The sequence below is a fragment of the Coenobita brevimanus genome, chromosome 54, assembly GCF_032717465.1.
Source record: "Coenobita brevimanus isolate Jiangsu-jjx chromosome 54, ASM3271746v2, whole genome shotgun sequence".
In the NCBI taxonomy this organism is placed as follows: domain Eukaryota; kingdom Metazoa; phylum Arthropoda; class Malacostraca; order Decapoda; family Coenobitidae; genus Coenobita; species Coenobita brevimanus.
Window position 1 is genome coordinate 34,333,117 of NC_137007.1, and position 13,096 is coordinate 34,346,212.

The 13,096-nt window shown below is 41.9% G+C and overlaps 1 protein-coding gene across 1 annotated transcript in view; it reads right to left on the minus strand.

The window, feature by feature from the left end:
- Nucleotides 1–6,456: 6,456 nt before the first annotated feature.
- Nucleotides 6,457–13,096, minus strand: part of LOC145401087 (uncharacterized) — a 9,414-nt gene continuing 2,774 nt past the window's right edge. Inside the window, exons 3-8 of the mRNA XM_080273460.1 lie at nt 12,619–12,807; nt 12,354–12,437; nt 10,911–11,027; nt 10,180–10,328; nt 8,346–8,504; nt 6,457–6,594 (exon numbers count right to left, since the gene is read on the minus strand). Coding sequence (XP_080129586.1) covers nt 6,457–6,594; nt 8,346–8,504; nt 10,180–10,328; nt 10,911–11,027; nt 12,354–12,437; nt 12,619–12,807 — 836 coding nt within the window. The remainder of the gene's footprint in view (nt 6,595–8,345; nt 8,505–10,179; nt 10,329–10,910; nt 11,028–12,353; nt 12,438–12,618; nt 12,808–13,096) is intronic.

The following is a 13,096-nucleotide window of genomic DNA, read 5'->3' on the forward strand; positions in this document are numbered from 1 at the left end:
GTTTTGTGGTAGTTGTGGTGATAGTGATTGTAGTTGAGGTTATTGTGGTTAATGTGGTAGTTTTAGGACTTGCAATGATTATGTTAGTTATGGTAGTTGTGGTTATTGTGGTAGTTTTTGTACTGGTAATGACTGTGGTAGTTGTGGTAGCTTCGTTATTGTGGTCGCTGTGGTGGTAATGGTTATGATGGTACTACGCTGTAATGATTGTGGTAGTTGTGGTAGCTTCGTTACTGTGATGGATGTGGTAGTTATGGTCATGATGATAATTTGCGGTGTATAATGGGTTTTTGTCCCATCATCAACGCTAAATTGCTACACCATTACAATAAATCACTGTACTGTATGTAATGACCATAGTACACGAGTGCCGAGTAATTTAGTACGGAAACTACTCAATAAACACACACACACACACACACACACACACACACACACACACACACACACACACAAGGTTTTCGAAGCCCACATAAAAACATGTTATGGGAGGAAATCGTACAGGTATCAGTGCTCACCTGGGACACTAATGAGACGTTGGGGAAGACGGGCAGAACTGTGATTAGATAGACAGACAGGCTCATAGATAGATGACCAAAAAAAACAGATGGATAATCAAATATATACAAATTTAGACCGACAGATTGATAGATATATGGACGGATGGACAGAGACAGACACAAACAGGAAGATACAAACAGACAGACAGACAGACTGTGAAGGAATGACTGATAAATACACAGGTAAATAAAAACGGATAGAGAGATGGGCAGGTAAGCTGGTACATAAATAGGTAGGTATAGTTATAATGCAACTATACAATATACAATATCAGAAGATACTGTAGTAGAGAGAGACAGGAGGGGATTCTCTCATTTCTTTTCCTTTTCTGTCTAACTCTTCTTTATTCCTACTCCTTTTCTTCCTCCTCTTGCAAGCTAACGTTTCCACTGCCTCTATTTTTCCAGGCACATCGGCTCTCTCATCTCTTCCCTCCTCCTCCTCATTCTCTCCTTCCCTCTACGGTAACGACCCATTGGCGAGATCACCCCTACTAAACAGTCATTGGACGCCCCTCTCGCGGTCCCTCGGAAACCCGTTAGGAGAGTCAATGACCTCTTTCTTCTTCACGCCATGTTACTTTAATTAATTTAGTTCTCTCTTTATTAGAACACACTAAAATATACCTTTTTAGTCAATGTGCGTCTCTTAAACTGTACTCTTTTCACTCTAACTTGGCCCAAAATTGCCATCTCTATCTTCATGTTCTCCTAAGCTAGGCTCTTTATTCTAACATTACCTAAACTGCTATGTCTCTCTCTTAACGGTCTCTCAAACTATATATTCTCTTTCCTCTAACTTGGCCTAACACTACCACTTCTCTGTCTTGAATGCTCCCTAAAACCATATTCTTTTTACTCTAACGGCCTAAAACTGCAACCTCTCCATCTTGAACACTCAGCTGTATTAACAAATGAACACTAGAATATGATGCTAGTCACGAAGAAGTGCGGCGACAAGGACGTTAAACCGAAGCACTGTCTTATCCTGCAAATGAGTTATGTTAAAGAAAATGCAAAATGATGAAAATCTCGGTCAGGTTTAAGGTGAAAACAAGAATAAAAATCTATAGTTGTTGTGTTTCAATATTCTTCATGAAAGATTAACTCTCTCTCTCTCTCTCTCTCTCTCTCACACACACACACACACACACACACACATTACACCCCTCCACACAACGACCAACATCGCTACGTGGCAAAGGCTTTATAACCACGCGGAGCCACAAACATGCTGCCGTATTCTCGAAACTTTTCCCTACGACTCTCTCTCTCTCTTATGTCTTTGCAATCTCCTCTTCCTTAACGATTTATTTTTCGAACTATCCATTAATATCCCCCCCCCCTTTTTTTTTTCTTCTGTCCTTTGAATATCAGCATAAGATGGCATAAATGATACTCGGGAATACAGTACAGTAAAGAGGAAGAATCAGAAATAAACCGGTAAGGAAGAAGTGTAAGTTTCCTAACAGCACGATAAAACCGCCTCTAATGCTCATGGGGGCTTCTTCAATAGCTCCTCAAAAATTAAGGACCTGCCTACGCCACTGCCCTTTCAGCCCAACGACGTCTTTTAAATCCATACTATTTTAGTCAACTTAGGAAAATCCCCTCGTAGCGAAAAGGTAATGAAGGGCATATCTAACCCCTAATTCTCGAAAAATCTCTTAGCATGAGAGAGAGAGAGAGAGAGAAACACCGCCCCTCGCAGTGAAAGAGGTTATGATTACGACCATTAAAGAAATATGCTCATGTTCCCAGGCAGGATAAAGAGCACACCTTAAAAACATAACTACTCGCCCCCGCGCCTGGCTGGGTTATAACTGCAGGAGGCATCGTTAAAACCAAGCAGGTAATGAGAAGAACTTTTAGCATTTGTACTTAGTGCCTCCTTATCGCTTCTTCTTCGTCGTCGTCGTCTTCATCTTCACCTTCGTCTTCTTCTTCCTCCTATTCTTCTTATTACGCATTCGTACTAGTGACTTCGTACCGCAGCTTCTTTTTCTACTACTACTACCACTACCGCTTTCTCTTCTCTTTCTTCTTTTTATGCTGTTATGAGTGCTTGATTACTTTCTTATTCTTGTTCTCGATTCTATTTGTCACTTGAAATGGGTTGGTATAAGCGAGATGTTTATACTTGACGGAAATAGGTCGCTTCCAAACATATCATGTAGTGGTTGAATGAAACTTTATCAGCTATCGTTCTGAGACCAGAATGAGTCTCCTTGATTACTAGTCCAATCCACCTTTAAATCAGACTACACCTGATTATCACCTAAACTGAAAGTAAACTGGGATATTCGTCAGATTAGAAAAGATGCGCAATATTAACTCCATCCAGTGAGGTGAAGGTTTAGGGTTAGTACATAAAAGACATCGCGGTGTGAAAGGCAGATTGGAAATTATAACTATTTATGACTGTGCCATATGCAGGAGAGACTGTGTGGTTCAGTCATGTTGAAGGATATTGAAGTAGATGTGGCTCTTCAGTGGGTCAAGTTCTGCTAGTTGGGGATACAGTTAAAGCGGAGAACAGAGGAGAACAATGCAGAACTTAGTCCAACTGCAAGAGTCAGGAGTGGCTGGAAGATGTTTCGAGAGCTGTTGTCCCTAATGACAATGAAGGGACTCCTGTATGTATGAAAGGGAAACTTTATGCTTCGTATAATTATGCGAAGTGTGATGCTGTATGACGGCATTACGTGGACAGTAAAAGAAGATGCTGGCAGATGTGAACACCATGTGACGAGAATGGTGAGATGGTTGTTTAATGTCACAATGAGGGAAAGACAGACGTGAACAGATTAAAAATGACACTTGGATAATGACAGTGTTAGTAAGGTGATGCACGAGGGAATGATGAGATGCTTTTATCATGTGCAGAGACTGGATGAAGTACTGTTCAGACCAGTGCAGACGCTGTACAGAGACAACCCCAGCGAACAGAACATGGAAAACGTGGGGCGAGACCCTGAGAATGGACCTCAGGGTGGAATATCTTGGCCGGAATGGTCCAAGATACCTCCCTGTGCAGGCTGGATGGCAGCATCAGGTGGGAAAAGCATGACCTGTTCAAGCAAGGAACACTACCTTGCAAAATATATTTATGTATGTACATATGTACGAACGTATATGCATGTATGTTGGCAGACAGGCAAGAAGGCAGGTAGGTGGGTTAGTAGGTATATGTACTGTAAGAATTTTAAAAGGTCTTCTTAATACTGTGCTCATTATACGGTCAGTAACTTTTTTTTTTTTTTTTTTTTTTTTTTTTGCACCATCCCTGAAGCCCTCCGTCTTCACTACGCCACATACCATCATTTGATTCTCCCTCCCACTCCATCACTTCTCCACGGAATATCGCCTCCCTATCTTACTCTTCACCGCTTCCCCATCACCATTTCCCCTCTTCCCCTCCCTTTTCATTCTTCTTGCCCTCTTCATTATCCCCACCCACCTCGTAGGGCCGGCTTCCGATGGGGTATGGAAGGGAATCAATCAAGACCTTTTCACTTCCCTGCCGGAATTTATCGCTGTGTTATCCTCCGTGAACTCTCTCTCTCTCTCTCTCCTTCTGCCCAGTTCTCATGGTTAATCTAAATTCCTCATCTGTTTGTTTTTAATTTTACTGTGTCCTCGAACTTTCATTTACCCTCTTCAGTCCAATTATGTATTTACTTTCTTATGCTTGCTATTTTAAGGCGATTTTCATTTAGTTCCTGACACTTTTTTTTTTTTTTTTTCCCCTGGACGGATCTGCCACCACCTTATTCTGCCTTTTACTACAAGGGGACTCAGTTTAATAAAAGTGTTAAGAAGGCAAGAATAAAGTTGGAAAGGGCGTCACCGTACTGACTGGGTTAAATAATAATAAAGCATACTGTTCAACTGCGCTCTCTCTCCCTCCCTCCCTCCCTCTCTCCCTCCCTCCCTCTCTCCTGCTAGTTAAATTTCATGTTCTTGACTCGCTTTTCATTCTATCTTCCAGTCATATATTTATTTTTCTTACCTTATCATTCTCTCTCTCTCTCTCTCTCTCTCTCTCTCTCTCTCTCTCTCTCTCTCTCTCTCTTTTATTTCAAAATGTGCAAACCTGTACTCACTACCGATTCGATTTCTCTATTTTTATTTTAGTACCCGCATTCGTATATCCGTCTGTCATAAAAAGTTCACGACTAAAAGCTGGTTACACTGTGGTGGTAAAATGGAAAAAAATATATACACATGAACGTCGCAAAAGCCACTAAAGTATTAAACTGTACAACATAAAGTATCCAACACCGACATCCGACGCTTTGGCAATGGAGTTCTGCTTACCGTCGCCTACTGTATATATTTCCCGGAATCTATGAAAATCAGCCCTTTTGAAGTTTTGCAAGCGTCTCTTATTTGACCTTTACGTTGTCGCCATTGTAAGCGAGATCAAACGTGGCCAGAAAAAAAAAATGCTCTGGCTGTGTGCTTTAACATATTTTTACACTTACCTTGTTTCGGAAACACTTTGAAAATATTCCTCGCCTGCGTGTGAGCATTTTTATTTCCTTTACAAACGCTGAAATATCATCCAATCATATACGTACACGGTAGGGTAGTGGATGTTAGAGCGACCCTAATGAGAAAGGGTGGTGTTTGGAAACTCCCTGTACTGTTGTTTGCAGATGATACTGTATTGTTAAGTGAAAACGAAAGGGAATTGCAACGCTTGGTGAATTAGTCTGGGAGAGTGTAAAAAATGGAATCTAAAAATGAATGTAGGGAAGAGTAAAGTTATGGTCTTCGTGAGAAATGAAGCCACTGAATGTACAGTGAGGCTGGATGAGGAGTAAATAAAAAATGTGAGTGCGTTTAAGTACTTGGGTAGTGTGATGAATAAGAAGTTTAGAGGATGAAGTGCTTGAAGGAGAACAACAGGGACGAAAGGTTGCTAGTTCTTTGAAAGCAGTGATATGAAACAAGGAAGTGAGCATGGAAAAAAAAAATCGCTGCATGACAGTACTGTGATACCAACTCTAACGTACAGAAGTCATGCTTTGTATCTTGTTGGAGGGACACAAGTCAAGAGTGACAGCAGTGTTAATAAGTTACTTGAGAGGAGCATATGGAGTTACGTGGAGAGACAGACTGACAAATGAGGAAATGAAGAAGCGTTGTGGTGTGGATGTGGACGTGATAGAAAGCATTAGAGAAAATACACTGAGGTGGTTTGGCCATGTGGAGAGAATGGAGAGCGAGAGACTAAAGAGGAGAGAGTATGCGAGTTAAGTGGAAGGGAAGGAGGGAGGGGGAGGCCGAGGATGAGATGGAGGGATGTAGTGGAGAGGTTTAAGAAAGAGAGGGCAGTGAAATGGTGTTGGACGAGGCAACATGGAGGCGATTTGTTTGAGACCACCCCTTACGGTACTGAGGCGTCTGGTAATAGACAGACAGATAGATGTTGTTCTACAGTCATCTAATAAGGTAAAATTAATGCCATAATCTACGACAATACATTAATAACGAGATTATACAATAAACATTTTTACACTATAAGCTATAATCAATCTACAACAATAAATTATTAGTAATACATTCTACAACAATAACAACAAATCAACAATAATACAATCTACAGTAATAAGTTAGTAACAAGACAAGTACATTACAATAAAACTACAAAATATAGATTAGGAGACATTTGGTAACAACTTCACGTATACATTTTCCGAGGAGACCTATTTACTCTCGTCAACGACACAAACAACATTTAAAATTCAACTAACAATATACAAACTACATTAATTGTTAGTTCGGTTTTAGTCAACACGGCTATTTTTCACTTTTTCTACCTGTTACGATTCGGCCCCCTGACGCACGTGTCCGAATTTCCGCCTCGACTCTGGCATCCACCTCGTTCTTAACAGCCGTTCGCAGTCCAGTCGAAGCTGAATCCGGATTTAGAAGTGTCCAGTGGGTTTCTATTGGCAGTTGTATCGATGAGGGTGTTGACTGTGACGTAAAAGGCAGACTCACGGTTGGTCGAGGTCATGGACGGCTGAAAGGAATGGGATACGGCCGCGTCAACACACAGACATAAACAAAGCCCAAGATTTATATGACAAACAGAGGGAAATATTGTGCACACTGCCTGATGGAAAGGGATGCCGCTTCTTGGCATGACAGGTGCTACTTACACGACTGTCGCGCTACTTACGGACTCTCACAGGGCTTGTACGATACTTTTACGGGAGTGGCATATATCAGGCACTCACGTTACTACATACCGGGAAGATATAATACAACAGATACAATATTTACATTAGTTACACTTCTTACAAAGCATTCATGATGTATCACACTTACGGGAGAAATGATACATACATGACGGTGACAATAATTACAAGAGTATGATACTTATGGGGCAGATATGACACAGGACATAATATACTTACATGATTAACACTACTTATACGGCAGGTACGATACTGTAGCGCTACTTACACGAGATATGATGCAAAGAAATATGATGCTTACATAACAGTGATATTGCATGAAAAACAAATGTAATACTTTTACATGACAGTGAAAGTAATTGCAGGACAAACACCTGTTTTTCGCCCAGAGTTATCCATACTTTCGGCTCTTCTCCCCTGTCGCTCAATCCTCAGATCACTCCAGTCACCCAATTCTAAAACGTCCCTTATATTTTTTCTCTTCGTTTTTAAAGAAGATGAAGAAATGAAGGGAAAATAATACACCAGATCACAGGTGTCTTCCATTCATAAAAAAATCTGTAAGAGCTGGACCTGAACTGCTGTAGGTTGAAGTTTGGAGGGACACTACTCTTCTCTATCCCTCAAAAAGAGGATGGCGAACTGTCGAAGAAGTCAGTTTCAGCCTACAGTCCACTGGGTTCACGTTATAGATAAACATAAGGGCTCCTAGTACTACTACTTCCCAATGCTCAATCCTAGTTCTTCCAATCCTCCTTTGCACTTCCACTTTCTAACCATTGACCCAATTTTCCCCAGTCTTCTGCATCTCAATCCTTCAGTCCTTCATTCTACTTCCTGCAGTCCTCCCAAACTCGTCTACTTCCCAATCATTAAACCTCATTTCTTCTAATTTTCCCGGGTATTATACATCCCAATCCCAATTTCTCCAATCCTTACCAGCTCTTCTACTTTTCAGTCATTCAGTCCCCAATTCGTTCTTCCAATCCCTCCCAACTCTTCTACTTCCTAATAATTTAATTCCAGTTCTTCACATTATCCCCAGCTCGTCTAATACCCCGTCCTTTAGTCTCCAGTCCTTACAATCCCCCAATCCCTCCACACGCCACTAAATGAATAAAGACCCTGAACTAGTGGAAGTATGCCACCATCCAATCCTCAATTCAATTTCTCTCCCGCTTCTCTATATCCAGCAACCAGTCCCCAATTCTATTTAGGCTATCCCTTGTTCTTTCACTTCCCAATCGCCAATCCCTCTCCAATCCACCTACCAAAAAGGGACAGAACTGGACAGAGTACAGAATAACGCCACGGCACCAAAGTTATGATAATCCTAGTTCTTCCATTTCTCCCAAATTCTGCACCCCAATCACTCAGTCCCCCATTCACCAGTACCTCAATCCTTTCCAATTCACCTACCGGACAAAGGTACAGCTGGACGGAGTAGAACAGCGCCACTTTGATAAAGACAATAATTCTACTCCTTCCATTTCTACCCAGCTCCGCATCCCAGTCACTCAGTCCCCCTTTCCCCACCTCTTACAATCCCCCAATCCTTGACCAATCCACCTACTGGATAGAGGCAGAACTGGACGGAGTTGAACAGCGCCACGTTGCCAAAATTCGGGCAGAGGCCAGAACTGCCAAGGACTGCAGGGTTGCCGACGAGTGGAATCTCCTCGCCCATAGGCAGCCTCAACGCGTCTGGGGTACCGATGTATTGGTTGTCGCTCTGTCGGTGTGAGGTTAGAACTACAATGTAAATTTATGTCAGAACTAGCTACATATTTAAGTTAGAAGTATATTATTAACCACTTTCAATCTAATATTAACTCTCTCAGAACTATAAATTTAAGTTAAACTACATCACAAACAATTACAATCTAATATTAACCCTTTCAGTTTATTAGAGGTATATTGCTAACTCTTTCTATACATAAGCCAGAACTATAATTTAAGTCAAAACTATATTGTTAACATTTACAATATAATATTAACACTTTCAATTTGTTACAGGTATATTACTAACTTTTTTACATGATATTAACCCTTTCAGTCCGATTACATACTGTCTGCAGAGGTTAAAGGTTTTTGGAAAGGGTTTTTAGAATGACGGAATTGTGGGATGCTGGAGGGGGCTAGTCGAACGTCTGAAGGGATTAGTGATATCCTGGAAAGCGTTTGTGGAATGCTGTTAGGAGTTTGTGGAATGATGGAAGGGGTTTGTGGAATGATAGAAGGGGTTTGTGGAATGATGGAAGGGGTTTGTGGAATGATGGAAGGGGTTTGTGGAATGATAGAAGGGGTTTGTGGAATGATGGAATCGACTTGTGGAATGTTGGAAGGCGCTTGTACCATGATGGAAGGGGTTAGTGGAAAGCTGGGTCTGCGGAATGTTGGAAAGGGTGTGGAATGCTGGAAGGAGTATATGAAATCCTGGAATGGGTTTATGCAATGATGTAAGGGGTTAGTGGAATGATGGAAGTTTATGCTATGATGGAAGGGGGCAGTGGAATGCTGGACTAGGAAAATGAAATATTGGAAAGGGTTTATGTAACGATGGAAGGCTTGTGGAATGCAGGACGAAGTCAGTAGAATGCTGGATCAGGTTAGTGGAATACTGAAGAGGTGAGAGATTACTGGAAAGGTTTAGTGGAAAACTGGATGAGGTTTGTAAAATTCTGGAAGAGGAATGTAAGCTGAAGCGGCTAACGGAATGACGGAAGAGGTTATTGGAATGATGGAAAGGGTAAGTGTAAGGTCCGGCAGGGTTTGAAGCTTCTGGAAAGGGTTGGAAGAATAATGGAAGGGGATTTGGAATACTCAAAGAGGTTAGTGTGGTGTTGAAAAGGAATGTGGAATGACAAAAGAAGAGAGACAAGGAATCAGTGCAATACCAGATGGGAACTGGAATGCTAGAGCAGTTCGAGATGGTAGGAAAGCTTTGGAAGGTAAGACATTACTGGTGACCAAGTTAAAACGAGTTGAAATATTCTGGTGTATGGAATTTAAAGTGAGACTGCTAAAGAGAATTAAGCTGTTGTGAATAGTTAAATATGGTGAATTTTCAGGTACACTTGCCTATAACTTGCTAGTATAATTATATATTTTCCACTTTCACTCGTTTACAAAATAATAATGATAATTATAATAAGCCAATAATAATAATAATAATATTAATAATAACAATGACTGCTGTAGATATTTTATACATACAGTAGGCTGCAAATTTGTTCGGTTTCTATTTCTTTGCACAGAAATACTTTTACCTAGTTTTTTTTTTTTCTGAAAACTAAAATACCCACAGCAAAATATTAAGAAAATTTCCCAAAAATGTCCCTGAAAATACAGAACTACCTGAACTGCTCAAATTAATCTGAAAACTGTCAAGTACATTATCACTTTACCGTGGGTTTCAATGTGTAGGTACAGTAGTTCACATTTCTCCGGAAGCAAATGGAGTACATGAGGCCAGCCAGGTAGACACCATTGTCGTAATTAAAGGAGGAGATTGTTCCATTGGTTCCATCATAGTATTGGCCACAGTAAGTTGGCACTGTAAGAAAACGGAACATTAAAGAAAACCATTATATTTTAGGGTAAATTTGTCAAAACACTCTCAAAGCCACCAATTTTAAGTACTGTATCCTACTTTCTAAAAATCTCACTGCGTACTGTAAATACTCCTCACCAAACTCCCAATCTTATTAATAAGGCTGTTAACTTTACTACAGACAATCCATACTTCTTACCACTCCTCGACTCGTCTCTCTCTACTCCTCTGCATTCTCATCACGCTCCCTACCTCTCTGCAGATTTCCTACCTTTTTGTACACTCCTTTCCTTCCCACAAACACTCTACTTCTCAGCATCCTGCCTACCTCTCACCATACTCCCTACCTGCACACACACACACTAAACACTGTCACAAATTTCCTGTTATCTCTCACACATCCTATCTCTGTAAACTCCCACCCTCCCTACACACTCCCTATCTTCCCACACGCTCCTTACTTCTCTCTAAAGGTACTCCCTACTTCCCTACATACTCCTTGCCTTCTTGTATCAGTATGCTCCCTGTAACCCAGCACACTCCCTATCTCCTCATAATCCCCCTACCTCCTCACACACTCCCTACCTTCCTGCATGCATGGGATGGTGGACACCCTGATGGCGTATTTGCGGTTGTAACTGGAGGAGTCAGTGGATATGGAGAAGGACTGCGGACTGGTCGTGCCTGCTGTCTCCACGTACCCTGGTGAGGGATGGGTAATGGCAAGGAGTTCAAGTAGGTATACTGTCAACATCATCATCACTGTTTTCATCACCGTACCTACCAACATCAACCATTATCACCATCATCATAATCATAACTGTGATGTATCATAGACAAGAGAGGAGAGGAGAGGAGAGGAGACGAGACGGGACGAGACGAGACGAGAGGACAGGACAGGACAGGACAGGACAGGAGAGGCGAGGAGAGGAGAGAAGAGAGCAGAGGAGAGGAATGAAAAAAGGGAAATTTTAACAAGGACAGCTGTTCTGTCTCTACAGAATGCTGAGAGACATGCCAACAGCCCCGCAGACCAAACATTATCAACAAATTAACTGAAGTCTTGTTGCACAGACACCGAATGTTCACTAAAGTATTCCCAAACATAGGAGACCTCTGGGTAAGCAAAGCTCAAAATTGACAAGGAACTGAAGTGGTAACAACATGAATCAGACCTCCTGTTCTTCTCTCACGATCCACTGCCTCTGCCACCTGCTGTCACACTCCTCTCACCTTTTTACTTGACACCTGCCCTCTTGCCAGGGTTGCCAGAGAAAGTAGCCACTCTTGACTCTCCAAGGTTAAGTACTGCAGTAATGGACACCCAAAGTCTCTCCTGCAGCCTCAGCCAGTGAATGACCCTGTCTAACTTTGTGGAAGCCAGTATTGCCCTCCTTCACCCCTCACCCCCAGCAATGCCCAATCCTGCAGGCCTAACAGAAGGAAAGAACAGCCAACCAGGATCTCTAACGGGGTACATAATTATGTGCCCTCCAAGAAACAGATCCCTGCTGAGCTAACTGTCGTCCCTTTATACCAACCCTTACGCTGTGTTGAATTCATTAATGCACTGCCTTCGATAGCGGTCATGCTGGTGTCCTAAGACAAGAGGAGAGAGGTTCTCATAACATCTGCACCAGTGTAGAACTCCTATCTTGACGAATAAATTTAAAATAGATGTAAACATTTAAACTGAAAGGAATCAAATAATAATCCGTGAAGCCAAGAAACCATTTACAACGCTGGATGGTAACCATATAACCAAACCATACGTGCTCCCTACGTGTCAAGTGGGTAGGTGGAGGGTTAGTGCCCCTCCCAGCAAAACAAATAACTTACAGTCAAATGGCCACCCCGTACAGGATTATGGCGTCTGGCAATAGATAGATAGATAGAGATATCAGAAGTCAGGGCTCCAATCTGTTTAGCACATGACCATAAAGGCAATGAACCATACCCAAAATTAACTTCTTCATGATACACTACACAGATTGTGGGGATAAAAATGGATGAAACAAGGAGACTCACAGTGGTAGCTGCTGGGTGCTTTGCCACAGAAGTATGATGACTTCCTGTCATTCTCAAACACCAGCATGTCGTTACTGCACACACCTGGAAAACAAAATTTGGGTTTTACGGGGCGCGATGTTGGGCTGAGGTGTTCTGAAACCCTTCGCTACATAATGTTTTCTTCAAACTCAATACAGTATCAAACAACTGATATCTAATCAATCAGTCAGTCTCTCTCTCTCTCTCTCTCTCTCTCTCTCTCTCTCTCTCTCTCCCCCCTCACCTAATGTGGATGGAGCCTGGAAATCAAAGTCAATGAAATCGTATCTGATCTGGCATATCTCATTCGGCGTGTCATCGAAGACCACCTTGTAGACGCAATTTCGGGCCTCGTTGAAGGTGCCATCGTACTCCGTATTGGTGACGATGGTGTTGTTCACAGTGATATCTCCTCCGCACCCTGACATCTTCACTGTGGGAGGGTAGTTAGGGGTGATTAGAGGTGGCAAGGAGTTGTTAGAGCTGGTTTGAGTCTGTTATGGTGAAACAGAAGGTTTTACTGTACTTTAGGTTGATGACGATGTTGCTGTTCACTGGAGGACAAATCTTGTAGCCCCCGGCATAATACAGAAGCCTACCATAGTACCCCCTTTGACAGCACATTCAGTGTTCATGTAACAGGTCCCTTCATTTCTCCCTGTATTTGTGTCATTGCCATTCCCTCTCCTTTTCCTATCCCCCTTCATCCATCTCTTCTTTTT